Source organism: Parasteatoda tepidariorum, chromosome 10 (assembly GCF_982258835.1).
Source record: "Parasteatoda tepidariorum strain Cologne lab strain chromosome 10, Ptep-v5.0, whole genome shotgun sequence".
In the NCBI taxonomy this organism is placed as follows: Eukaryota; Metazoa; Arthropoda; class Arachnida; order Araneae; family Theridiidae; genus Parasteatoda; species Parasteatoda tepidariorum.
Genome location: NC_141764.1, coordinates 61,083,757 through 61,110,004, shown reverse-complemented (window position 1 = coordinate 61,110,004; position 26,248 = coordinate 61,083,757). Strand labels below are relative to the sequence as shown.

Below are 26,248 nucleotides of genomic sequence, written 5' to 3'. Positions count from 1 at the left end.
CTTTCAAACAAAGGCTTGACTTACAAAATCATTTACAAACAGAGAGGAGCATTCCTCTATCAGGCCAAGCAGTAGCATAAGAAATTTATTACAATGCTGTACCTCATTGAAAATTTAATAGTTTACTATACACTACAAAAGAAATGATGATTTTTAATTTTTTCTCTCCCTTTTTTTCCATCATTTATCAATAGGAACAGTCATTTTTTAAGATGTATGAAGCAAAAAATAAAATTGAAATAAAGTCATAAGAGTGCAAGGGGAACTTAGGTTTATTGATTTATTACGCATTCATAATTACAATTACAATGAAAAAAATAATGATATTAACTCTTATAGTTGTATGCAACTTATGCAGATTTGTGTCCACCATATTGGATTCGAACTTCGGTGAAGGACATGTTTTGAGTTTTGAACTGGCTTGGAGTTCTGGCCTTGACTGGCCGGTCGAAGGGATATCCCATAGCTCGTTTGTCTGGGTACTTCTGGTCCTTGGCTCCACAGTAACTTACTGCATCAGAACAAATAACAGCAGCTGGTTGATCTTCAACCTGTCAATAAACAAGCAGTTAGTTCAGAAATTTTAATAAGATTGAAATAATTGAAGAAAATTTATGGAAATTAAAGCAATATTTTTTTTAACGGCAGGCACTGGATTTATCGTTCTTCGCTATGGAAGGTGACGAAAGTGTTGCCTGATGAGCAATTGGCGACCAAAGTTACGGAGACGAGCAGCATTTCCCACTCCACACTGCCACAGATAGGCCACATTCACATACAACAGAGGACAACAAACAGAGATAAACACCCATGCCTTGAGCAGGATTCGAACCCGCAGCCATTGGCTTCGCCGTCAGGCACGCCAACCGCTCTGCCACCTGGCCGGTGATTACTGCAAACAATGAAGATATTTTTCACAATCTACGGCAATATCGCAGTTGCAATAATACATTATTTTTATGCATTAATGTTTCTGCTATGAAATTTAGTATCTTAAAATCGTAAAACTAAATAATCATAACTTATCTCAGCTGATGAAAAGTTAGATCATTTTTCAGTTTCACTTTGAAAAACTTTTTAAGCAATACAGGAAAGCATTTGAACGCTAAGAAAAACTGAATATTTTGGGGGGGTTACTTATAAGAGGGCAAAAATTTCCCTCTATGTATAGAATAGAATATTTGAAACAAAAATATTTGAAACAAAATATTAGTACTTTAAACCAAAATAAAGAGCACATTTGCTACTACTTCAATTAAATATTACGGGGAATTTCACTGCAAGTTGAATCTTTATTTAATGTAATCTGAATTATTTTCACTTTAATATGATATAACGTGGTACCGTATGTAGGGTTGTAACAGAATTGTACAATGATTATAGATCTATTTGTTTTTAACAAGGCTTTTTTCAGTTAATAACAAAAAGTGCTATTCGTCTTTTTTTTTCTGAAATAATCATACTTTTTTTCAGCAAAAAAGTTTAACATTTAAGCGATTTTTTTTCTCTGTTTCAGTAGATGCTCTTTATTTTTTAAAAGTTCAGTTGCATCAAAAAATTAATAGGAAATTAATCAACTGAACCCGGAACAACTAAGCAATAATAACTGTATTACAAAAAATAATTGTTGATTGTTTCATTTTGCATTAGTTTCTTGGTGAATACATAACAAATCTCCCAGTTTTTAGCTGATAATATATATTATTGAATTAAGAAGACAGCTTTGAGCTTCCTTTTCTCTAAAATGTATCACTATGAACATGACATAAATATACATGACATATAACATGAATTTATTAAGGTAGTTTTTTGTAGTAAAGGCTAGAGCAAAGCGTAAATCAAAATTTTGATCAGGCAAAATATATTTGGATAAAGCAAACGTTTTTGATGCTTATTAAATTTCTTTTAAGAAAAATGTAAAAGAGTTTTTTTTTTTTCGAATTTTGCATCAAATTATTTTTAACAACGAAATTAATACCAATCATGATCATCCTCGCAACTTCTTTACTGTTTAAAAATCTCTCCTATTGCGAATTTTAAAGATAGGTAGCCTTATCTTTTATTTTATTTACGTTGTACTAGAGCTGCATAATGGGCTATTGATCTGGGAAACATCCTTGATAATGATCCGAAGACATGCCATCGCAATTTTGATCCTCTGCAAGGCGGATGACTCTCCTGCTTTGGTAGTCCGACTGCCTGCGCGCGAAGTCAAGCACTTTACGGTAACAGTTTAGCGAGGACCAATACCGCGCACCGTCGTTCCCTACGCTGGCTGATCAAAGTGGTCACCCACCAGCTTATTACTGACCGCAGTCAGTGATGCTTGACTTCGGTGTTCTATTGGGAGCAATTTCTTTACGATCAGCCCACTGTGGGACGAATTTTAAGGAGATTTTAGAAGTATCACAGTGAATTTAAAGTCTAAAATATTGGTTTGATGACTGTAAGATTAATAATAAAGATAAATATATTATATTCTTTCCAAACTAAAAAAGCCCGTGCATATTTACCTTATCCATGTCGAAGTCAGTCAGCATAACAAAGAGATGGAAGACCATTCCTCTTGGAGTACCTCTGGGCACAAGCATATGTTCGGGCCATCCGCAACTGCAATATTCATTAGAGTTGTCAGATAAACCTTCTCCTTTTTCCAATTCCTCGAATGTGGGTATCTTGGATAATGTTACGGAAGAATCCAGAGACCTTCGATTGATAACATTCTTTCCTGGTTGCACTAAAAACAGAGTAAAATCAAATCACCCTTAATATTTAGTTTTAAACTCCTTGTCTTAATTGATGTCATTATAATCTAGAAATTAGGTGGAATTAAAATCTTCAAAACAGTTTATTTGTCAAATAACAATTAAAGACGTTCCTATTATATTCTGCGCGATATAATACTTCTTAAAAGTGTCTTCTAGCTTTATCCGATAAATAAACTGTTTCTGCGTATTTTTGTTCCAGTATGTTTGCATTCCACCGCAATAATGACTCATATGTTCCCGCAATAATTCTTAGTTTTCTGACCTAAGTATTATTTATTGACCTTGAAAGTTAATGTGCTGGCTCTAACAAAGAAAATTTATTGATTAATTTAAAAATAAGCAAAATGTGCCGTGATTCCGTATCATGACAGAGTGTCTCGTGATATGTACATTAGGTTTCACAAATTAACGTTAGGAAAAGCAAAATAGCTTTCGAAATCTAGTGAATCACTATTGAAGAAGGCAAATCTGAAAACAACAAACAATTTGTTTTCCTGATGCCTGATGAAACATTGAGGGTGTCTTGTAACTCTACTTTCTATTTCCTCCAGCTTTCTAATAAGTTTTAATGGTGTATGTTTCACTTTCCTCAAGTGACTCATTAGATTTCCGTAGTATTATAAAAGTTTCAACACTGCTTTTAAATTAGAGATATTCTATTTACAATGCATTAATTTATAAATATTATTACCCTTTAATGCTTTTTTTTAATATGAAATTAGATTGCAGAATTTTTTTAAAGGAAAAAAAACGTTATGTCTTGCTTTATAATCAAACGCAATCTTGATCTAGAAAATCAACTTGATCAATTTTCATTTGTCATTAATTATCAAGGTATAAAATATGTTATTAAAAAGGGATTTGAAAATTATAGATTTTACAGGTATTTGCTTTAAATGCCCTCACATCTTGAAATAAACTAACATATAATTTCAAGTTGAAGAAAAAAAATATTACTTAATGATGTTAACCTGAAATGCTTCGTTCGAAAAGATTTAATTATTCTGCCAATCTTCCATGGATGTTTGAAATATTATTAACGTTTAGAACTTAAAATATTTAAAGCATTTTTGAGCTAATAATAAATAGCCCAAATTATAATAGTAAAATGCAGTTATTGGTTTTTTTTTAGAAAAATGTGAAATTGAACTTACAGGTGTGAGTGAACTTATCGAGTTCAATGTAAAGCCCTCTTTGAGCTTCCAAAACTAGCCTGTTACCCAATTCATCATATTTAGGAGCCAAGAAAATTCGAACAGTTGTCTTCTTAGCACCTCCTGTAGAGTTTGTGACACCAACGCTATAGCTAAAAGGTTCATGGTCTAAGTGCTCATATTTAACCTGAAAATTACATACGTATAATTAACACTTGGAATATGCTTTAATTTAGTGAATATGCTTTACTAAGTTAGCTTGATGCTTTATTGAGCATTATTGAGTATGAGCAGTTTGAATATGCTTTAATTACGATTTGAATAGTAAGAGTTGTTGCTACCATTTTTCAGCGAATTTAAAAAGCATTAGCGGAAGAGGAATTTTCAAAAACATTTAATTCAGAGAAATCGATTTTTATTCATCTATAAACAATTGAACAAGTTAACAGTAAATCTATATTTACCTTTTTTTCATGAATTAACATTAAACACACTCTACCATTTTAGAAAAATGCTAAAATAACTGCAACTTACATGCTATAGAGTTCGAATTATTACTTTTAGGAAAAGGGATCTCATGTTTCATAATAATCAAGTTCATGACTTCAAATAGTGCTTTTGATAATTTATTAAATTAGCTGATAATTTATTAAATTAGGTAATTTATAATAATAAATAGGTAAACTATTATTATCAAATTTAATAAACTCACCTTGATGTTATTTTTAAGATCAAGATCTTTAACTCACCTTGATCGTATTCTTAAGATCAAGATATTTAACTCACTTTGATCTTATTCTTAAAATCAAGATCTTTACCTCACCTTGATCTTATTCTTAAAATCAAAATCTTTAACTCACCTTGATCTTATTCTTAAGGTTAATTCCATTAGAAAGTTCAAGGTAGGCATCCTTGCTGTAAGTGTGGATCAGGTTTGGTACTTTAGCATTGACAGTTACATTTGTGATACGAATGCCAGGGAAGCTCATCTGTAAAAGAAATAATACACTGACATCAGACATTGAAAAATACTGCTGCTTATTCCCCGCTTTTTTTTATACAACAATGCTCTATTTTGCTGATAAAAAAGCTACAAATAACTCTACATATACCTCTTTAGCAGAGTAAGCTGGTAATCGGTGTTTGTATTCTTGGAAAATGTTATCCATCCATCTATGGTATCGGTAGAAGATAGGATCTCTCAAAGCAGTGGAAGTATCATCCATAACACCTGGATTTTCCTGAAATTCAAAACATAACATATTATTCATTGATCATATGATAAGGTATTATTTTAAATCGACCCTCCCTAGAATAAGGCATACGAAAAATTTGAAAAGACTCGTCACCGCGACAGGTCTCCTCCTGCAACCAGGATGCTGGCCGAGGGACCCGGCGAAGCCCCTCCGTGGCATTTATCTAAAATCTAAGTTTGAAGTACATACAATGCCGGTGGCAACGGTATAAAAGCAAAATTTCAAATATTGTATTGAATTTTAATAGTATATATAGCAAATGTTAACGACCAGGTAATTTGAGGCCAAAGGACCCCTTATAAAATTTAAAACAGTAGATATAAAACCGGCATCATACTTTCAACACGCACGCCACAACTTGAAGCCTTCAATAACTGCCAGTAAAACATAAACTTTGATCGGTTCAACACTAAAATACTAAAGTATTAAATGTCAGAGATATAATCTGAAGACGAACAATTACTACAATTGAACAAAATAGATAAAATTATAGAACTTTAAATAGATTTGGAATTAAAATTACAAGATGTTGATAATATGATAAAGTTGTTTCGGTAGTTATATATATATATATATATATATATATATATATATATATATATATATATATATATATATATATATATTAAACTCACCTTGAATCGACCGTCGTGATCGTGAATCTTAGCAATCATGACGTGTCCCCAGTTGTGAAGGGTTCCATAATAGCCTTTGTTGAGTGATTCGAAGCTGGATTCGATGAGAGCTCCAAGGATGTCAAGACCTCGTTCCAAATCTAAAGGCACTTCCTTGCCATGCATGTCAATGACTTGTCCAGTGTGGATGGCGCTGAGAATCCTTTCCCTCCATCTTTCCATGTCTTGAACGTCTACTTCACGGATGTCTCTGAGGGTCATTCCTGCTGGCCGAGAGGCATAATTAAGACCACTAATGAGGGAAGTCAAATGGGCAGAATAACCTTCCAGTTTTTCTTCGAAGTTTTGGAATGGTACCATACGTCGTAGACCAGCAGACAAACGATCACAATCGTATCTGAAAAAATTTAATATGCGTTTTTCACTCATGGAAACATGCAAAAATATGTTGCTTTTTTATAGATAAACTGGGGAAAATTGGAAAAAAAATTGTTTTGATTTATCACCCTTTTACTTGAGATTTTTTAATAGCTTAGTTTGAGTTGTTCAGTTGCGTTTGGATAATCTAAGACAGGATAATCGATCAGAATGGTGATTATCAAAGATAAAGAAATAAAGTTTTTTTAATTCTCATAGAACTAACAGTTATACATCACTAACCTGGATACTAGCATCTAAATTAGTTTCTGCAGCATTACCTTCACTCGATAATCAATTAGGATGAGTGATTTAATATTATCACACAGAAAATTTTCAAAAGAATGTAGCTAAAGGCTGATATTTTTGCAATAATTAGTTCAACTGAAATAAATAATGAATATTTATATTAGACTTCTATAGCTTAATATTTTATAACAGTCGTTGAACAGCCGACCCAATTTTTGGATTTATGACTACTGATGTTCAAATCTGCATCCTTTTAATTTCGAACCCAGTCCAGAAGACAAGAGAACTTCTAGATCAAGTATTGGGAGAAATTTGCCTTCGTGGAGTACTTCATGATGGAACTAAGCCGCATTCACGTCCCATGATGAGGAAAACCACGAGAACCTCCCACCCTTAGCCAGATGACAAGGGGACTCTAACCCATGATCCATCTACCACTGAAGATATTTTACGTCAGTACTGTGGACAGTGCGAGTCGGGTGCGGGATTCGTATCAACCAGTCATCGCTGGGATTCGAACCTAGGTCACTTCATTGTATGGTGAACTTGCTATTCCCTGAGCCACCATTTCTTTAACTTTATATTGAATAGTTTAGAGCTGGTAGTCTTTGAAATGTTAAACCATCTTCCCCGTGTTTGTCAATCTTTGCTTTAACGTCTTAACAGCTCTGGCAAGTATTCTTAAAAAAATATAAAAAATAAATCTTCCATATAAGACATGCAAGATGCTGCACATCAGAAAGCGTTTTTAGATTTAATAATAATAATTCTGTTCTTTATCGTTTCTATAAACAGGCAAAAGGAACTACTTCCTTGCAAACATTCAACAAGACTTAGTTTGAAACATCACAGCACTGTTTGATGCTTGCTTTCGAAATGCAATCTGAGAAAGAAAAAAAAAGAATTATTTACCTGGCACACATCTGTTGATGCATGTAATAAAACAGCTCTCCTTTCCTGTCTTTTACTTTTCCGAAGAAATCTGGTCTGTAAGTGGCTGGATACACTAAATGCCAGTGCCAATGATGAGCATTAATTCCGATATCTTCACGGAAATAAGCAAGGTTGTACTCGGGATCCAGAATGTTACCTGTCTTTTGAATGGAAATGACCTGAGGAAAAAGAGTCAAAATTTTTCTTAATTACTCAATTTCAACTGTTTGTGCATCATAAGTCCAATATTAACTAAAAATTTGATAAAAAAAAATATAATAAAAGGTGCGTTTTGTGCATGATAATATTATTTAAACTTAATTGTTCTTTATAATTTTTAAGTACTTTAAAATAATTACTTTAATATCCTTAATTGTAAGAGTTTAATTAAAAATGAGTAGGATTCTTTTCTTGTTGATAAATAAAAGTTTTATAGTTACTTATTTCAAGTATGGTATTTTCGAACTTTCATTCTATTTTATATTTTCTTCACATAAATTTTAATTTTAAATCTCACAAAAGCGATGTTTTATTCTCCCATCATACATTCATGTTTTGTACTTAGATTCGTTAAATTTCGAATGACATTTGAAATTGAAGTATGACAATTTTCTCTCGTTTTATTTTTTTTTTTTTTTCAAAACTCTTTTGTATCAGTCTGATTATATTATTGCATGAGAGCTATTTTAATCAGTAAGTTTAAAAATCTCTTAATTTAATTATAATCTTTATAGTAAGACATTGCTATAAGTCTCTTTTTTTCTGAAAGTAACATAAAAACATCAAAAATGTGGTTCCTCATTGTTTCAAAGTAAGGTATGAGAATGATTTATAAATATTTTTTTAAATATCGATAAATCAATACATTTTTGCGAAATTAACTATGATTACCTTGGTTTCTCCAGTTCCTTGTTTGTCAGCCTTGAGGGCACGGTTGATAGTTTCAGCTGGCACAAACTTATCTGGAAAGACCTCTTGAATTGGTGGAAGAACAACTCCCTTGCAATCATCCCGATGCAACACAACCACAGACAAAGCAAAAGCAAAAAGACCCTCATTTACGATGTCTCTGGCTTGCTTAGCAAGGTTGATGAAATCACTAAAGTCCTTAGCCTCTAAACAATTGAAAAATCATAATTAAATAACAACAAAACAGCCTCAATAGTTTTAATCAAAAAGGCATTTTCGTATGCAAATATTTCTAAGTGGTAAGAAGGAATTCAAGTATTTTTTGTCGTATGCTTGTTAATGCAGTGGGGGTGTGATTGAGTGAGGGTGCGATTCAGTGGCGCCATCTATGGCCAGGAATTCGACTTCTGCCACGCCATTCACACAACCACAACCCGCTTATAGGGCGGATCACATTCACACACAAAGAAGAAAGAACATAAGACACAGAGAGAGAGAAAGAAACATCCATGCCTTGCCCGGGATTCGAACCCAGGACCTTTCTGATGCAAGGACAGTTCCCTGCCCCTTACACAGACCGGTCGGCATTTCAAGTATTCTGTCACTTTATACTGTTAAAAGTTTTGAAGCATATTAACGCTGCTTTTCGATACTCTATAGCCATAGTTTAAGTGCCTTGCACTTGAAGCAATGCGATGATTTCAAACTATATTTATAAAATCCTGCTGTGAAGATTATTCTGGGCTTTAGGACAGACAAATAAATTAAATATTTTATTCTCAATTTTTTTAAAAATTGCCGATTTGGTGACATTTTTCCACCTAGAGGAAAATTTTTATAATCTCTGTCGTATTCTCAGTCTTTGAAAATTTTTATGAGCCCAGGTAATGCAGGAATGGAGTAAGTATTAAATATTAAAAAAAATTGAACCGCTGACGCTCTTCATTTTCACAAAACTATGGCTTTTCTTCAGATTGACATCTTGCGCCATTTTCAAAATAAGCGTAGACAGCACTGGCTTTAGATCGGCTAAACTTGACCTAACAGTTATAAGTAACAGTTGCAAAATCACAGCAGTTATAAAAATAAAGAGTTATTCGCTAAAAAGCATCACTTCATATTACGACGGAGCATTCGAAAAACAGCCTTAAATCACAATATCGTGCAAATTTTCTGACACTGCAGTAAACTGTCGTTCTGAACCTTTGCTTAATACTCTCTACATACTATTAGATACAGTTCACCTCGGATGGAAATATGATGCTAAGTTTGCCAGACTTCAACATTGGTAAGGTCTAGTTTCCCTATTAGAAGTAATTCAAAATTCTATTTCTCCTTCTTTCCAATTTAGAAAGAAGATTAGACGCACAGATAACAAAGTTTAGAAAGAATGTACTGGTTTCTGTACTTGCACAGAGTTTGAAATCTTATTTTTCATAATTACAAAGTTATGACGATTTTCGCTTTGACCATTTACATTTTCTTGGCTGCAACTAGCTGCATACCCAATTAAGTTTTTGCTTGTTTCTGAAAATTGTGTTTTTTTTTAAATTTTAAAGCATATATTTATTTAACTAGTTCATAAGATCATATTTATAGTTATTTATGGCTAAATACCGGAACACTTCTTTTTATTTTTCTAACCTCATAATTTTAATTACAGTTAGAGTATTTTTTGAAAAAATATAAATCATATGCTAAGAGTTCTTCCGAAATCGTTGGGTAATTGGAACTGTTTTTTAGATAGAGAAAGTCATCATGCTAACTTCATTTTTTAAATTTACAGATGTTTTAATTATCGTTTTTTTCCTTTTTTCTTTCTTTTTTTAATCTTGCCATTTTTCTCACAAGAATTTATAATTCTATATTTAGTTTTTCGAAAAACTAAATATTTCTAGAGGGTAACTTTAATGTTTACTTTAAATTACTTAATTAGAATTTTTTGAATTTTTCTATCTGTCTAAAATGTTAAGAACAAAAAATTGTTTGTTATATATATTTAAATCATGTAATTACCATGGTCTAAATTTAATATCACAAATAAAATTAATGCTTTTTTAAATTGGATCATTTCAATTTCCTGATTTTACTATGTTTTCCCATTAAAAGATTACTGATGCTTAAACACATATAAAACCTACAGTACAAATATTGTCTTCCTTAATTTAAAATTATGATAATTAAATAAAGAAACCTTTAAAAAATATTCTAAAAGTCACAAAAACAGTTTTGGAATTGTTTGCTAAGTTTTAATTATAAATTTCAAATTTAGAATAATCTAAGACATATGGCGATAATTTTTTGATAAAAAAAATTATTTTAGAGTCATTGTTTAATAGAAAATATGAAAGAAGTATTTTTTTTTTGTTCCAAACTATATTGAAAAAGCAGCTTTAAAATCCTAAATCAGAAACAAACTAAAATTCGGAAATCAATAAAAGAATAAATTAATGACAAATAAAAATAATAAATTTATGAATAGCTTTGAAATCCCTAAATTATAGTTAAGAACTCAATTGATCGAATAGTAATCTATTGATTGATAAAAAAGTCAGTTCATACATAGCTTGAAGAGATATAATTAAGATATATTATTAAGAAACAGATATAATTAAGATTAGACATAATTAAGATTATATATAAGTAAGATTAGATATAATTAAGATTAGATATAATTAAAAGACAGTATATAATTAAAAACTCAAGAACTGGTCGAGAAATAACTTATTCGATGTTAAAAAATAATGAATTTATGGGAGCTATAAAACCTAACTTTAAGATATTATTTAACACTCAAAAAAGATTCAAAAATAATTTAATGATTTTTTGAAGACAACTAATTCAAGAATATCTTTAAAACTTAATTTTAAGAAAAAATTTTCAGAGTCAAAAACTTATTAAAGAATTACTTTGAGTAGAAAAAGTAAGAATAGCATGAATTGCTTTAATACCCAACCTTAAAATACTTTAAGAAAGATTTAATTGATAGATATCGATATACCTAAAGATTTAAGTGACGAGACTCATTCAAGAGCAATTTAAGACTAACAAAAGTATGATTTATCAAATTACATTAAAATTGAATGTTAAAATATAACTAGAGATTCAAGAACTGATGAAAAAAAAATTTAAGGACTGACAAAAAGGATGAGATAATTGAAGATAATTTAACGTTGATATAATTGAACAACTTCAAAAATAATTTAAAAGACTTACAAAATGAATGAATTCGAGAAAAGAAAGTTATAAATTCTGCTCACCATACAGTACTTCATAGAGGGCCTGAGCCTCTCCTAGATGATCTTCATGAAAACATGAAAAGAGCCTTCCTCTGGGAAGTGCTCCAACCCCCTTCAGGCGAGCATCCCTTTCAGCTTCTGGCAAAGGTTCTGGTGATAGGGCAGTTAATTTCTTAAACAGGGGTAAGATCTGAGATTGCTTTTCTTTCACTGTCATGTTTGAAGAGATGCTCTAATCATAAGACGAGATGATTCCACCGGCTATCCGCAAGACTGTTGTCGAAATATTGGTTTATATACTCGTTCTTATCTTTGTAGAATTGTATGCGACCATCGGTCATTCTAAGAAACTTCAATCACTTAGATGGATGGGATGGCCGCGTTACTGAAAGCACGAAGAATATTATTTTTGGTGACATGTTTCCTCCTTCGCGATCCGCACCCTAGTTCCTGTATTTGGAGCTGTAGTTGAGCTCTTTTTAATGGTTTATTTGAGAAAATTCTGAGGTATTGTCGTGACTGTGAGTGACTCGGAATTTTGAAGATTGTACTTTAATTTGATTGTTTGTTTTTGAGGAGGATTTCTTCAAAATAATTCAAAATAACTGAAAAAATTTTTAAAAAATTCGGAATATGTAACTTACTACTTTGATTTTTGAATATATTTTCTATTTATATTGTGCACTCTCTTTAGATATATATAACACAATAAAGACGAAAGGGAAAGAGAAAAAAACGAAGAAAATTAATAGGTTTTATTAACTGCACATAAGCTGCAAGTATATAGAGTTCATAAAATAAGTTAAAAATACAGGGAAAAATAATAAAAATTAATGAAAAGAGAAGAAGAGAAATTATTATTAATTAATGTTAGAAAGCATCTCTTTTTGCCGATATAATCGTGTGAGCTGATGGCGAGATTATATCCTTTCTTTATTCTGTTTTCCGGGTTTTTCATAATTTTTTTAAATAAAAATTTAATTAATTTTTCATAATTTTAATTTTAAAAAAATTTGTGTATATATATATATATATATATATATATATATATATATATATATATATATATATATATATATATATATATATATATATATATATATATATATATATATATATATATATATATATATATATATATATATATATATATAATACATATATTATATATATAAATTAAAAAGAATAAACATTATTAAAAACATAAAAAAATTACACAAATAAACAATGAAAGCTCACGTGATTACATCTGCAAAATATATATAAAATATATCTATAAAATAGTATGAGGAGCTCCAAAACAAATGGAACTGATTTGAAAACATAATTTAATTGTAACATAATTATTAACACTCAAACTAATTAATAACGCTCACACTGAAATAATTAATAACACTCATAAATATAATTAAAAACATTCACATTAGCATAATTAATAACATTCACTCTAACATAATCAATAACACTTACACTATTTTACAGATATATTTTGTTTTGGCTATATTATACAATATTAGAAAACACTATTTTTGAGAATATAATCATGTTAGCTGATGACGAGATTATATCTTTTCGTTGTTAATTTGACTAATTTTGTTTAATTTTTTGCCTGTTTCATTTAAATTTTTTATTTTATTTTTATTCAAAATCCTTATTTTCCTTATATTTTTTTTTGTTTTTCACTTATTTTCCTTGTGTTTCAATCTTTCGAGCTTGTCAATTTTCCTTGTGTTTTAATCTTTGGTAAATCTTATGAGCTCTATGTACTAGCAGTTTATGCGCGATTATAAAACTTGACTTTCTCTTTATATATTTAAAATTTTATGCTCGTGCATTGTAATTTCTTTTGAATTGGCCAAATAACATGTAAAATAATGACAGCATGGTACTCCAGAACCCTATCCAACCATTATTTAAATTAAAAATCATGACTTTCCACTATTATAGCACAAAATTTCTTTATTGTAGAGAATACCTGAGTTGGAGGGCAAAATGTAAAATTTGAGAATTATTATTTATGCTTTGCTTAGTGAATGTAAAAAATGCCTAAGAATGACTGAAGTACTCACCTATCTATAGAATTCTTCGACATTCTATAGAGTGGCTTTTTAATTAAAATAATTAATGAGAATGATAAGAAACATGATGAAGGAATTTTTGTTAGCAGGTTCTATAAGTTATCGTAGACATATACTGTAGAAAATTTAACGAAAAAATTGTTAAATAACAATTTATTTCATTGTTATTTAACCATATTTAAACGAAACAGCCAACTAACCATAAAGAAGACGGTAATCAAACTGTTAACTGTGAGAAAAACAGTTTATTAACTGCTTTCACCTAATACGGTTAAGCAACAAGACTTTTATCTCACCAACTAAGCCAACCTAATAAAGCCACTTAGTTACTTGCAGATGGATACATATTATAACCGCGAGGGCTAATGCGTCAGTTCCATGAATAACAGAATTGGGGTTAGATTCCCAGCGTTGACACCACAATAATTCCTCCATTTCCATCAACACGTGAAGAGTTTCCGGTGTCCTGCACTCTCCAATGCCCATTACCTAACGAAAAGCCTAACTCGTATGTCCAGTTAAACTTCTTTTTTACTGTTTTGAAACCATGCTAGTTGTAAATGGTTAAAAAAACGTTCATGGCGTTACAGATATACAAATAGTAAACGGTTACAAAACCGTAAAGGTAAAAAATGTTCTTTACCGTAAACTTAACGGTTAAACGGATGGGCAGACTGCTGCCTGTTATTTTATCATAATTTTAGAATGAAAATTTTTACAGTGTATTAAACACAAGCATAAAATAGAATACCTAGCAGTTGTATAAAATATTTAAGATTTTTAAGCAAAGTGTTAATAAATGAGAATCATTTTTGTCAGTGGTCTACCACCCCCCTTTTCGCTATCGCTAGCTGGCCCCGAAAACAGCTTTTGCAGTTCTGCTTGGATCGCTTCGTTGTTTCACCAAATACTGTTGTTGTTGTTGTTTCTAATGCAACTTGCCACACGGGCAAGCCTGCTTGGTGAAACCGAGCAAATTTAAGGCAGAGTGTGCGTTTCTTGTTTCTCAGTGGAGCCATCTATGGCCAAGAATTTGACTTCTGCCACACCCGTTACGTCGCACCCGTTTACAGGGCGGACCCATTCATACATCTATTCATTCATCCACAGATCGTAATTTTGACCTGAATCAGAGAACGATCGATTTCCCATCCAGTACCCCCAGAGGCATTGATTTGTTATGGGAACATGGAGGACTTTTGCGACTCGACAGATTTAACGTAAGACACTTTACTACACGGGGAGTCTTCGGCCGGCGGGGTTCGAACCCACGAACTCTCGGACATGAGCCCAGCTCCCTACTAACCAGGCTATCCCGGCCCCTCACCAAATACTAAAACAGAGTAATCTAGAATCCTTTATTAAACAATATACTGGTACTTAGACTGAAACTATCTGGACTTCAGACAGTGTTTGAGTAGCACACTCAGATGTATCGTAAGTTGTTAAAAGCAGTAGTTAAAGATAGATATTTCTCTTTCATCCAAAACTATGCAAGATATGCCAAATAAGAAAAACCTAATTCAATTTGCTTCAATTTATAAAGGAAATTATATGTATAAAAAAGCATAGGTTTTCTAATGGTTTGATTTTAGGAAACACTAATATTGCACAAAATTGCGGCTAGTTAAATTCAAAGTATCATCTATATATATATTTCTCTTACACGGCACCAAAAAAAAGCCTCATAACAACTCCCCGAATGGCAACGTTAGAAAATCGACCAATGATTGATACTAAAAATGTCACATGGCAAATGTCACATGAGGTGGCTCAACATATAGCGCTTTTAAAAACAGAAACAATAACCAGAGTGAGCATTATCAGGTTGTTCAATTCAGATTCATGCCCTAAAAATATGATAATATTTAATTTAATCAATTAATTGAAGTGAGAATGCTTTAAAAGGCCGCTGTTGAATTGATATTTTCCTACTGGGAGCTACCTAAACGTCTAAGTGTTTGTATTGAATATTTTTATATTTCGAATTTATTTATGCATTGAATTTTCACGCTTTAAAATGCAGAATATTAGTGAAGCTGCTAGGGCTTTTAAACGTAATGAAAGAAAACGTGTTCGAAGAGCCCAAGAAAGTGTTGAGGAATGTCATGGAAGACGTAGATTGCAGAGATCAAGTACAATAATAACTGTTCAAGATGTAACAGTAGATATCGAAGAGTATAATATTGGCTCAATGACGGAACAATGTAGTTATTGTAATGCTTACTTCTGGGCCAAAGACAGAAATTCTTCTGGCAAATACACGAAATGCTGCCACGATGGAAAAATTAATTTGCCGACACTAATGGACATTCCCGAGTTGTTGCAAAAATTATTAAGTGATAATTCGATTGAGGCACGAAATTATCGAAATCATATCCGGGAATATAATTCTGCTCTTGCTTTTGCATCATTTGGAGCACACATAAAGCCACCTCCTGGAAATGGACCGTATTGTTTTCGGATTCATGGTCAAACTTATCATATGGTGTCACCTTTGTATAGCAATGATCAAAATAATGCTGGATACGGGCAGTTGTATATTTTTGATTCAACTGAAGCTACCAACAGACGCATTGACAACAATAATGGATGTTTACGCTCTGTAATGGAACAATTAGATGGTCTATTGAGGCAAATTAACCCTTTTGCTGCATCATATCTTCAGATGCATCAGTTTATTCAATTAAACCCTGCAACAGATGTAAAGTTAGTTTTTATGGAAGATCCCTCTTCAGATTTGAGACGGTATAATGCTCCAACATCAAAGACAGAAGTTGCTGCCATATTCGTTGGCGACAATGGGGAACCTCCATCTAATCGAGATTTGTGCATCTATCCTATTGCAGACTCCTGCAAAACTATTTCTCCTATGAATCCATGCATTGATCCTATGGTCTATCCACTTCTCTTTCCACAAGGAGATTGTGGTTGGCATGCTGGAATGGAGCATGTACAATAGCGACGTACTGCCAAGCGTATCCGTGTAACCCAATTAGAGTATTATGCTTACAGACTTGCTATCCGCAGTGAGTTCAGCCTTCTTCATAGCAGTGGAAAGCTCTTTCAGCAATTCATCGTTGATGTTTACGTCAGAACAGAAGGTTCAAGATTGAACTATTTAAGATTGAACCAGAAAGATTTACGTGTTGAGTTATATCAAGGTCTTTTGGACGCTCTTCAAAGTGATGCTCACTCAAACAATGTAAAGTTAGGGAAGTTGATCATTTTGCCATCAATCTTTCAAGGATCTCCTCGCTCCATGCAACAAAATTATCAAGATGCCATGGCAATTGTTAGAAAATTTGGGAGACCAGATATTTTTCTAACTTTTACATGCAATCCTGCATGGCCAGAAATAGTGAGTGCTCTACAAAGACACCAGCGTCCTGAAAATAGACCCGATATCATTGTTCGCGTCTTTAAATTGAAATTGTCAGAACTTTTGGATGATATTTTGAAACGTCATGTATTTGGTAAGGTTATTTCCTTTATTTATGTTATTGAATTCCAAAAACGTGGGTTACCACATGCCCATATGCTGTTGACATTGGATTCTGCTGCTAAAATTCGAACTAAAGATGATATCGACAAATTTGTGAGTGCAGAACTGCCCAATAAAACTCTTAACCCTCGACTTTATGATATTATTACAAAATGTATGATTCATGGTCCCTGTGGCATACTTAATCCAAATTCTCCTTGCATGAAGGAGGGTTTGTGTTCTAAAAATTTTCCGAAAGATTTTCAAGAGACGACTCAAGAAAATGTGAACGGTTATCCAGTTTACCAGAGAAGTATTACAGAACCTATCAAGGTAGGTAAATATGATATTGATAATCGTTGGGTTGTGCCTTATAACCCTTGGTTATCAAAGAAATTTAATGCTCACATCAATGTTGAGATTTGTGCTTCGGTCAAAAGTGTGAAATATCTTTACAAGTATGTTTACAAAGGCCATGATGCTGCATCTATTAAATTGCAGCTAAACGATGATGTAAATCACGATGAGATTTTGACATTTCTAGATGGACGCTATGTCAGTGCTCCTGAGGCAATGTGGCGGCTAAATGAATTTCATATGTCTGAAAAATCCCACACTGTTATGAGGTTAGCTGTTCACTTACCAAATCAACAGCAAGTAATTTATCAGAGTGGCCATGAAGTTGAAGCTGTTGCTCGAGCCTCCGCCAGACATACGACTTTAACAGCATGGTTTCAATTAAACCAAACTGATGTTGATGCCTGCAGATATTATTATTCTGATATGCCTCATTATTATGTTTTTGATCGTAGTAATAGTCGGTGGAAAAGACGTCAAAGGGGTGGGGACCAAATAATAGGCAGGATGCCCGTTGTCAGCATTCAAGATAGCGAACGTTATTTTTTGCGAATGTTGCTGCTGCGGAAACCTGGTGCCATTAGTTTTGAAGATTTAAAAACAGTTAATGGAAATGTCTGCATCAGTTTTCAGCAAGCATGTAGGGAGCTTGGCTTTCTTGAAGGAGATGAGCATTGGCATGATACTTTGCGTGAGGCTTCACAGATTCGAATGCCACATCATTTGCGAATGCTTTTTGCAGTTATTTGCGGATTTGGTGAAGTAGAAGATATTCCTGCTCTTTGGACACAGCATAGAGATCTCCTTTGTGAAGATTTTGCGCAGCAGCACTCGGAGGAAACAGCATATCAGTATGCTCTTACTGAAATAAATGATCTATTGTTAGTTTATGGGTTAAGTCTGAAGAAAGTAAGACTTCCAGAGGTTAACTTGCCTCATATAGGCCAACTTTTACCAGCCTATGATGTGGTAGAAGAGCAGACAAAAGGTCAACTTAACTATGGAAAGCTAAATATTCAACAACGTGCTGCTGTTGATAAAGTTATGAGTGCCATTTATAAGAATGAAGTTGAAAAACTTTTTTTTTAGATGGGCCTGCCGGCACTGGAAAAACTTTTATCTATTCAACTTTGTTGCACTTAATCCGTGGAAAAGGTCATACAGTGACTCCTGTAGCATCAACTGGAATTACGGCTACTCTTTTGAAAGGCGGAAGAACTGCTCATTCCATATTTAAAATACCAATTATTTTAAACGCTACTTCTACATGCAATTTAAAGCCTACATCTCCAGAAGCTATTCCATTATTTAATTCTAAATTAATTATATGGGATGAAGCTCCGATGACGCATGTGCATGCATTTTTAGCTGTAGATAGACTTTTGCAGGACATAATGAGCTGCTCTCATCCTTTTGGTGGGAAAGTCGTGTTGATGGGAGGAGACTTTCGACAAGTTTTGCCTGTCATTCCTAAAGGTTCCCGTTCGCTGACAATTGCTAGCTGTCTTAAAAAACATCCCCTTTGGACTAAATTCAACATCTTATACCTTAATCAAAATATGCGGGCACTTTCAACTGAAAAGGCGTTTGCTGAATGGTTATTGGATGTTGGAAACTGCAAAGATGGTGAAATGATTAAGTTGCCTGATATTTGTTATCCATCTAACCAAGACCCCATTAAGCAACTATATTCTGATGTAGATTTTAACACTGTAACTCCGTGCCAACTCAAAGGTAGGGTAATTTTAACAGTCACCAACGATTTATCAATAGTATTCAATAATGATGTGCTGGAACTATTGCCAGGAATTACTAAAATTTATGAAAGTGTGGACACTGTCATTAGTGATGATCCACAAGATCAACTAAGCTACCCTGAGGAATTTTTGAACACCATCACTCCTACAGGAATGCCTCCCCACAAATTAAAGATTAAGAAAGGTGCCATAATAATGTTACTGAGAAATTTAATGCCATCTATAGGACTCTGTAATGGCACTAGATTGAGTGTTACAAACTTTGCAGCGTAATTTAATTGAAGCTAAACTGATTGATGATGATGAAGCAGGTACATTTTTCATTCCGAGAATACCTCTAATCCCCTCTGATAACAACATGCCGTTTTCTTTTAAGAGAAAACAATTTCCTATTAGGCTGGCCTTCTCCATGACTATAAATAAGTCACAAGGTCAGACTTTTGAAAAAATCAGTTTAGTATTGACTAAACAAGTTTTTAGTCATGGACAACTTTATGTTGGCCTGTCAAGAGTTAAGTCATTTGACAGCCTTTCAGTAATTGCTCCAAGATGCCAAATCTATAATTGTGTTTTCAACGAAATTTTAAATGCTTAGTGTTAATTTCTTAGAGTTTTCTGAAAAAAATGTTTTTTGGAAAAAATTTAATTGAAAATTCTATTGGCAGTAGGCAAGGGGAACTGCCAAAATCAAAACTCCCCGATTAGAAATGCATCTTGGCGACCTTCACGTCGTACTTCTCGGGTAATGCTAATAGCCATGCATTTTAATTTATTGTATGGAAAACATCCTTATTTTGTTCTAAAATGTTATGTACTTTATCACAAATGTTAATTAATATTGAAATTGATTTCAAGAATGCTGATCACCGAAAAATATTTCATTTGGCGATAAAACAAATTTTTGTGTTCTTGAAAATGAAAGACTTTTTGAGGGTTATTATCTCACAAGGAAAAGTTAGGGTTTAAAGTTTATATTTTTAAATAATAAAATTTTTTTCTAAAACTTTCAGAATTTCTAGCATTAACTAATTTATTATACACATTTAGTTGAATTTAGGTGAGTAACTGCAATATTTGATAATTTATTTTGCTAATATGTTTCTCATTTAGCTAATATTTTGATTTTATCACCAGGTACAATCTAAATAGCTAATATACTTTTTTAAAAGCCAATAAAAACATAGGTAGAATTCTTCTACATAAGTACAATACTATGTCTTTGATGATAAAATACTATGTCTTTGATGATAATATACTATGTCTTTGTGCTAGAACATTGTGTTCATTGGCAAGCGAGCGCAGCGAGCCAGGGTTCATGGCGTGAACCACATAGGATTGCGAAGAAATTCTCGGGGGTTGGCGAGTGCTAGCGAGCAGGGGGCGGAGCCTCCTAGTATATATATAATAGTAAAAATATGTTTTTTTAATGTCCCATATATTTTTAAAGTTTGAGTTTTCTCAATTTTTTTTTACTGCGTTCAAAATTTTTCTTTTTTTTTTCTCTTTGAATAAATAAACAATCACTTCCAGACAGGATTTCATAAAGTACCTTTCTACCTGACTTTATGATTATAAGTATTAATAATTAGTATTAAAAAGTATTTAATAAGAACTAACTATTTTTTTCTGCAAAACTCCTTGTTCAGAAGTTTTCCGTGTTTATTTCCATTATTATATTTGAAATTATTCAATTAAAAATAAAATATAATGTAATAAAAATAATGAAAATGTAATATATAATCTCTCTTCATAGTCTATCTTAACAATCCTAACTTAATGTTAAGATTTTAATGCAACCCTTAACTAATATTAAGGGTTGCGAGATTGCGTTAGATATTTATAGAAATAGATGCTTGGATTGGTTGTTGTAAAAATGCCTAGACATTCTATTGAATGAAACACTAATCAATACATGGAATTCCTAGACATTCTACAAATCTAAGCACTAATTTTTTAAATAAAATATTTAATAAGAACGATAAAATATACAATGTAGGAATTTCCTGTGTGTGGTGCATTTATGTCAATGTTATAGTCAATGTATGAAATGATGGCAGTATATAAAATACTAAATAATTGTATTGAATGCCTAGGCATTGTATAGAATGACAAATGATTTAAGCAAGGTATGAAATGTGAAAATTATTACCTTTTTTGTCTAGTTACTGTATGGAAGGTCTGTATGTTTTTTTTATTAGTTCTTTTAATTCTACCCAATTTAAAATTTACGACAAACAATGTTTAATGTTACGACTAACGACTCCGTAGCCTTGTAATTTTGAACCCAATCCAGAAGACAAGGGAACTCCTGCATCAAGTATTAGGAGGAATTTACCTTCATGGATGACTTTAAGATGGACCTAACCCGCATTTGCGCTACATGGAGAGGAAAACCACGAAAACCTCCCACGCTCAGCCTGACGGAAAACGAACTCTAACCCATAATCCGTCTATTACTGAGGATATTTTACGTTGTGGAATAGTTAATATTTTATACTTTGCCGGTAGATTTTTATATTCCATACAGAGCAGTGGTGGCTCAGAGGATAGAGAGCTCACGTCTACCATTGAGGTGACCCGGGTTCGAATCCCAGCTTTGACTGGTCAGCACAAATTCTGCTCCCGACTCACGCCGACCACAGTGCTGACATAAAATATTTTCAGTGATAGATGGATCATGGGTTAGAATCCCCTTGCCGTCAGGTTAACCGTGAGAGGTTTTCGCGGATCTTAAGTAACGCGTGAAGGCACGAATGCAAGAAATTGCGTGAAATTTGTTTATTTACAAAATCAACGCGAAGTTCTTATTTGCAGTAATATAGTAAGTATTCGCAATAAATTTTCAAAATTGCGACCAATAATAGTAATACGAGTTACAGCTCTGAATGACTTGTCACAATTTGGAACATTTATTGTGAATGCTCTATGACTGCAAATAAGCACTTTGGCGTTGATTTTGTAAATAAATGCACTTTTCATTTCGTGTCTTAAGACGTCGTTTTAGACCTTGCATTCAAAAAGTGCTAGCCTACACAAAAGTGCTAGCCGTGATGGATCAAGGAATAGAGCTTTCGCCTTCCAATGAGGGGAACCGGGTTCGAATCCCAGCATCGGCTGGTCGATACGAATTCCGCGCCTGGTTCGCACCGCACCCACAGTACTGACGTAAAATATCCTCAGTGGTCGAGCAAAGCAAATGCAAGTTAACCTATCGAGCAAAGCAAATGCAAGTTAATTCCATCAAAAAGTTCTCCAAGAAGTCTAGTTTGCCCCGATTAAGGAATTCCCTTGTCATCTGGATTGAGTTCAAAATTACAGCGCTACGGAGTTGAACGCTTTTAGTCGTGAACTCAGAATCAACTTAGCTGTTCAACTCCGGTTATAAAATAAAAATATTCCGTAGGATGACTAGAGATCCTACAGAAAACCAAATTGCAAACTTTAGTGTTGACATGTATGGTAACGGAAAAGGGATAATGAGAATAATCAATGATAAAAGAAATAATCAATGAATCAAAATTTAACATTCTAATTTGCCAGAAGCAAAAAATTAGCATTATCAAAATTTAACATTATAATTTGTCATGATAATTTGTAAGATCTTTATTTTGTAACCGTCATAAAAACAAAGCCACTCAATTACGATACCATAGTGATATGTTTCGGACCATACAAATTTCCTATTTTTCAAATGAAGGGGAAAAAAATTATCAATGAAAGGAATCAAGTGAATTACTTTGAAATCATTTCAGCAAGCGATTACAATTATTCTTAATAGTATAAAAAAATAAATAAACAATTTTTGCCTTTCAAAAGTTGTAGGCTGGTTCTTTAATGGCTGCATCAATTTTGATATCGAAATGTTTACAACACTTAAATTAGCACAATAATGTTAAAATACAATGTCACAGAATAATAGAGAGAAAAATAAAATAAGTAGATGGCGCTGAACGTCAGGCGATATTTGCTATCTGAAGATTTGACAAGAAGAAAAACGAAACAGAAACGGAAAATTGACATCCGGTCGCAAGGTCATAAACTGATAAAAATGCCTAAGTTTTAAAGGTGATTAAAGAGATATTTCATTAATCATGTATGTTTTCTCGTTATGTTTACAAGATCATGAGGAAATTATAAAGGATCATTCAAAAACTAAGTATTTAAAAGATTTTAATATGCATATTTTGACTGAGTTAGAAGTTTCATTTCGGAGGATAATTTAAAACTGTTACGAACTACAAACCCAGATCGAAAGATTTGCATGTTAAAGAAAATTTATTTGTTCGCTTTTGTTTTCGATTTAAGTAAAATTATACATTCATATCGAAATTCATAGAAATTGACGCTGTTGTATTAAAAAATAATTTTAAAAAAAAGCACTTTTTTTGTCATGTGCATGTTTTTTTTTGTACGATTGTTCCTGTTTTTCAGTGGCGCCATCTACGCCCAGGAATTCGACTTCTGCCACACCATTCACCCAATCACAAACCCGTTTATAGGACAGGTCACATTCACTCACACAGAGGAGAAAGGACATAGAACACACAGCGAGAACGAAACATCCATGCCTTGCCCGGTATTCGAACCCAGAAATTTTGTAATGCAAGGACAGTTCCCTGCCCCCTACACAGGCCGGTCGGCAGAAAAACACTTAAACATTTCATACTTTTTATGAAATATTTGAACTGAAATACTAAGCAGCTATCTTTTTATCAATTAGAAGCAAAAACGTTGGTTTGGTTTATTGGTACAACAAACATTTGCAGGCTGGTGTGATCAATTAAGGCCTGTAAGCCTTTATCTAAAAGAAGGTCAGATGGCACAATACAGAGAGGAACAGCACAAAGATACAACAGGGTAACAGCGGATTACGAACCCTGCTAAACCATTTTTCTCCTTCATATGCTTTCACATTACCTGACCGGTTTTCGTTTTAAAATCATTTTGAGGTCTGTTAACAAAATTGAATCCAAGTCCCATACAGATCCTACAAGTATTGATAATCGACGGGGCATTTACCACATGCATTACCATAGCCACTAATGACATAACAAATTTACATTGAGGGAACACGACAGATGTGTCCAAAACAAAGGATTCCATAAATTGCTGTATTAGCACAATTGTATCCTCTATTGCTGTACATTATTGGGACCTTCAGCACAAATTTGAATTCAATAGCACAATTCTTTCCATTCCTTCCACATCAGCTTATCGTGTAACTCTAAAATCTTGTTATTATTATCTCTAATTAATGTTAATAGTTTCGCGCAAAACTTCATTGTGCTTAGAATTGTGCCTTTTTTAGTCATCTCGTTCTTCTCTGCTGCCATGTTTTTTCCCCTTTTACTTAAAAATCACAAGGCTTGACCTCAATTAACATAGATCATGCATATATCTTTATCTCTCATCAGTTAAAAACTAATAAAAGCTATAGTAATATTTTACTGAAAATTAATTATTTATTTTACTTCTAATAGTTAGTTCATCCGTAAAAGTAATCCGAATTTTGCTTCAGTATTGTATCAATTTGACAATAAAGTTGAATTGCATAAATATTTATACGATGTTCAAAACCTTAAACGTAAATGCTAAAAAGTAAGAGCAAGCTCGGAAAATAATCGTAAAATTATTGAAAAATAACGCAAAGCTGCATGGCAAAACTAGAACTTTAACTGACGTTTTAAATCCGTTTGTGATTAGGGTAAAAAACGGGAAGAAACTGTTTTGTTAACACGATTTTAAACCGTTGAATATACGGGAAAAAACAATGAGTATTTTTTGCAGTGTAAGAAATTATGATTTATGCCCAAAATGAGAAGAAATTCTCTACGAAAATAATCTTACAATAAACAAAAATTTTAAAGAATTAATTTATAATTTATTTTATGTGATCTTTTTATATTAAAATTTTGGTAAAGCGCACATCACTGTTTTGAATGTTCAACTATACATCATACTTTATTTTGCTGCGTAAGAACTATAAAGCTTAGAAATTGAAATTTCAAAGATAAGTAGAAAAATATTTGAAGAATACAATGGAATAAAAAGTTTCTCATTCGATAAATAGTTTAGGTATAATTAACCTTTAAATTTACAGTAAAAAATAACATGCGAACTGATCTGCTGCCCATTGAAAGGCAACTACAAACTTAGAATTCGACAAACTGTGAGAGCCATTTATGTTTATGAACTCTACCCGAATAATTTTTTACGAAATTGCAATTTGACTGAAAAATATTTTTTCTCAGTTTTTTTTCTTCAAATATTTATCTATTGTAGTAGAAAAATTTATTTTTCTCTCTCGAGGTCTTAATTTTATGTATCTAATGTCGTGCTTAATCTTTGTCCTTATCTCACGATGAGTTGATGTCAAAAAAAAAAAGACAGAGAGATTTGATAGATAATGCCAGATACAAATCTTAACATTTATCCAAAATTAGAAATAAAACTTTAATATCAGAGAGATAAAATTCATTCCTTATTTGAAGGATTATAAGTCTCTTTAACGAGTAAGAACACTTCTCATTCATTTCTTCTTATTTAGTCAGGCAATCTGTATTCCTTAGATCAATTTTTAGGTTAATTTGAGATTAAATTTTCAGGTGATTATTTTTTAAATCCAGGTAATCGGTTATTTTCGTTATTATTTATATTTTAACAAAATTCTTTTACATAACGCTCCAATAGCTGTGTATTTAAACAAAATATTCTTTGCTTTTGTAGAAAATATTGACTTTTAATGTTAAAAAAAAAAGAAGAAGAAAAAAACATAATCAATGAGGCGTAATTACGCTGGTTGGTGAACGAACGAAATGAACAGGAGATAAAAGCTCCAACTTTAAAAGAAAAAAACAATTATGTCTACTTAATTCCCAAAAATATTTAGCGCATTTATGAATTTACCTTCTTCTAAACTACATATTTTTAAGTAAAAATTTCCTATTCAGCCATCAAACAAAGCTCAGATCTCAAAAGGATATATCATAAGGATATAAGGAATTAATAATAT

At 32.4% G+C, this 26,248-nt stretch overlaps 2 protein-coding genes across 2 annotated transcripts; one reads left to right on the top strand and one right to left on the bottom strand.

Moving 5' to 3' along the window:
• Positions 1-254: 254 nt before the first annotated feature.
• On the bottom strand, positions 255-11,827 carry LOC107451657 (hemocyanin D chain). The gene is made up of 9 exons (XM_016067820.5): positions 11,582-11,827; positions 8,304-8,527; positions 7,392-7,591; positions 5,814-6,210; positions 5,035-5,163; positions 4,783-4,911; positions 3,923-4,109; positions 2,514-2,737; positions 255-551 (listed from the first exon to the last, which is right to left on the bottom strand). The coding sequence occupies exons 1-9, from the start codon at positions 11,775-11,777 to the stop codon at positions 351-353; spliced, it is 1,887 nt and encodes a 628-aa protein (XP_015923306.1). The 5' UTR covers positions 11,778-11,827; the 3' UTR covers positions 255-350.
• A 4,005-nt stretch (positions 11,828-15,832) lies between these two features.
• Positions 15,833-19,509, top strand: LOC122270767 (uncharacterized). Its single transcript, XM_087152809.1, has 3 exons — positions 15,833-16,587; positions 16,654-18,527; positions 18,569-19,509. The coding sequence occupies exons 1-3, from the start codon at positions 15,833-15,835 to the stop codon at positions 19,507-19,509; spliced, it is 3,570 nt and encodes a 1,189-aa protein (XP_087008935.1).
• Positions 19,510-26,248: the final 6,739 nt, after the last annotated feature.

Bases quoted from the DNA above. Each gene is read 5' to 3' on its own strand.
- LOC107451657 (XM_016067820.5), bottom strand. From the start codon at position 11,777: ATGACAGTGAAAGAAAAGCAATCTCAGATCTTACCCCTGTTTAAGAAA. The intron at 7,592-8,303 runs GTAATCATAGTT...CTTTTTCCTCAG, and splicing joins AAGGAACTGGAGAAACCAAG to GTCATTTCCATTCAAAAGAC. The intron at 2,738-3,922 runs GTAAGTTCAATT...CTCTGTTTTTAG, and splicing joins CGATAAGTTCACTCACACCT to TGCAACCAGGAAAGAATGTT.
- LOC122270767 (XM_087152809.1), top strand. From the start codon at position 15,833: ATGACGGAACAATGTAGTTATTGTAATGCTTACTTCTGGGCCAAAGAC. The intron at 16,588-16,653 runs GCATGTACAATA...TTATGCTTACAG, and splicing joins GGTTGGCATGCTGGAATGGA to ACTTGCTATCCGCAGTGAGT. The intron at 18,528-18,568 runs GTGCCATTTATA...CTTTTTTTTTAG, and splicing joins TGCTGTTGATAAAGTTATGA to ATGGGCCTGCCGGCACTGGA.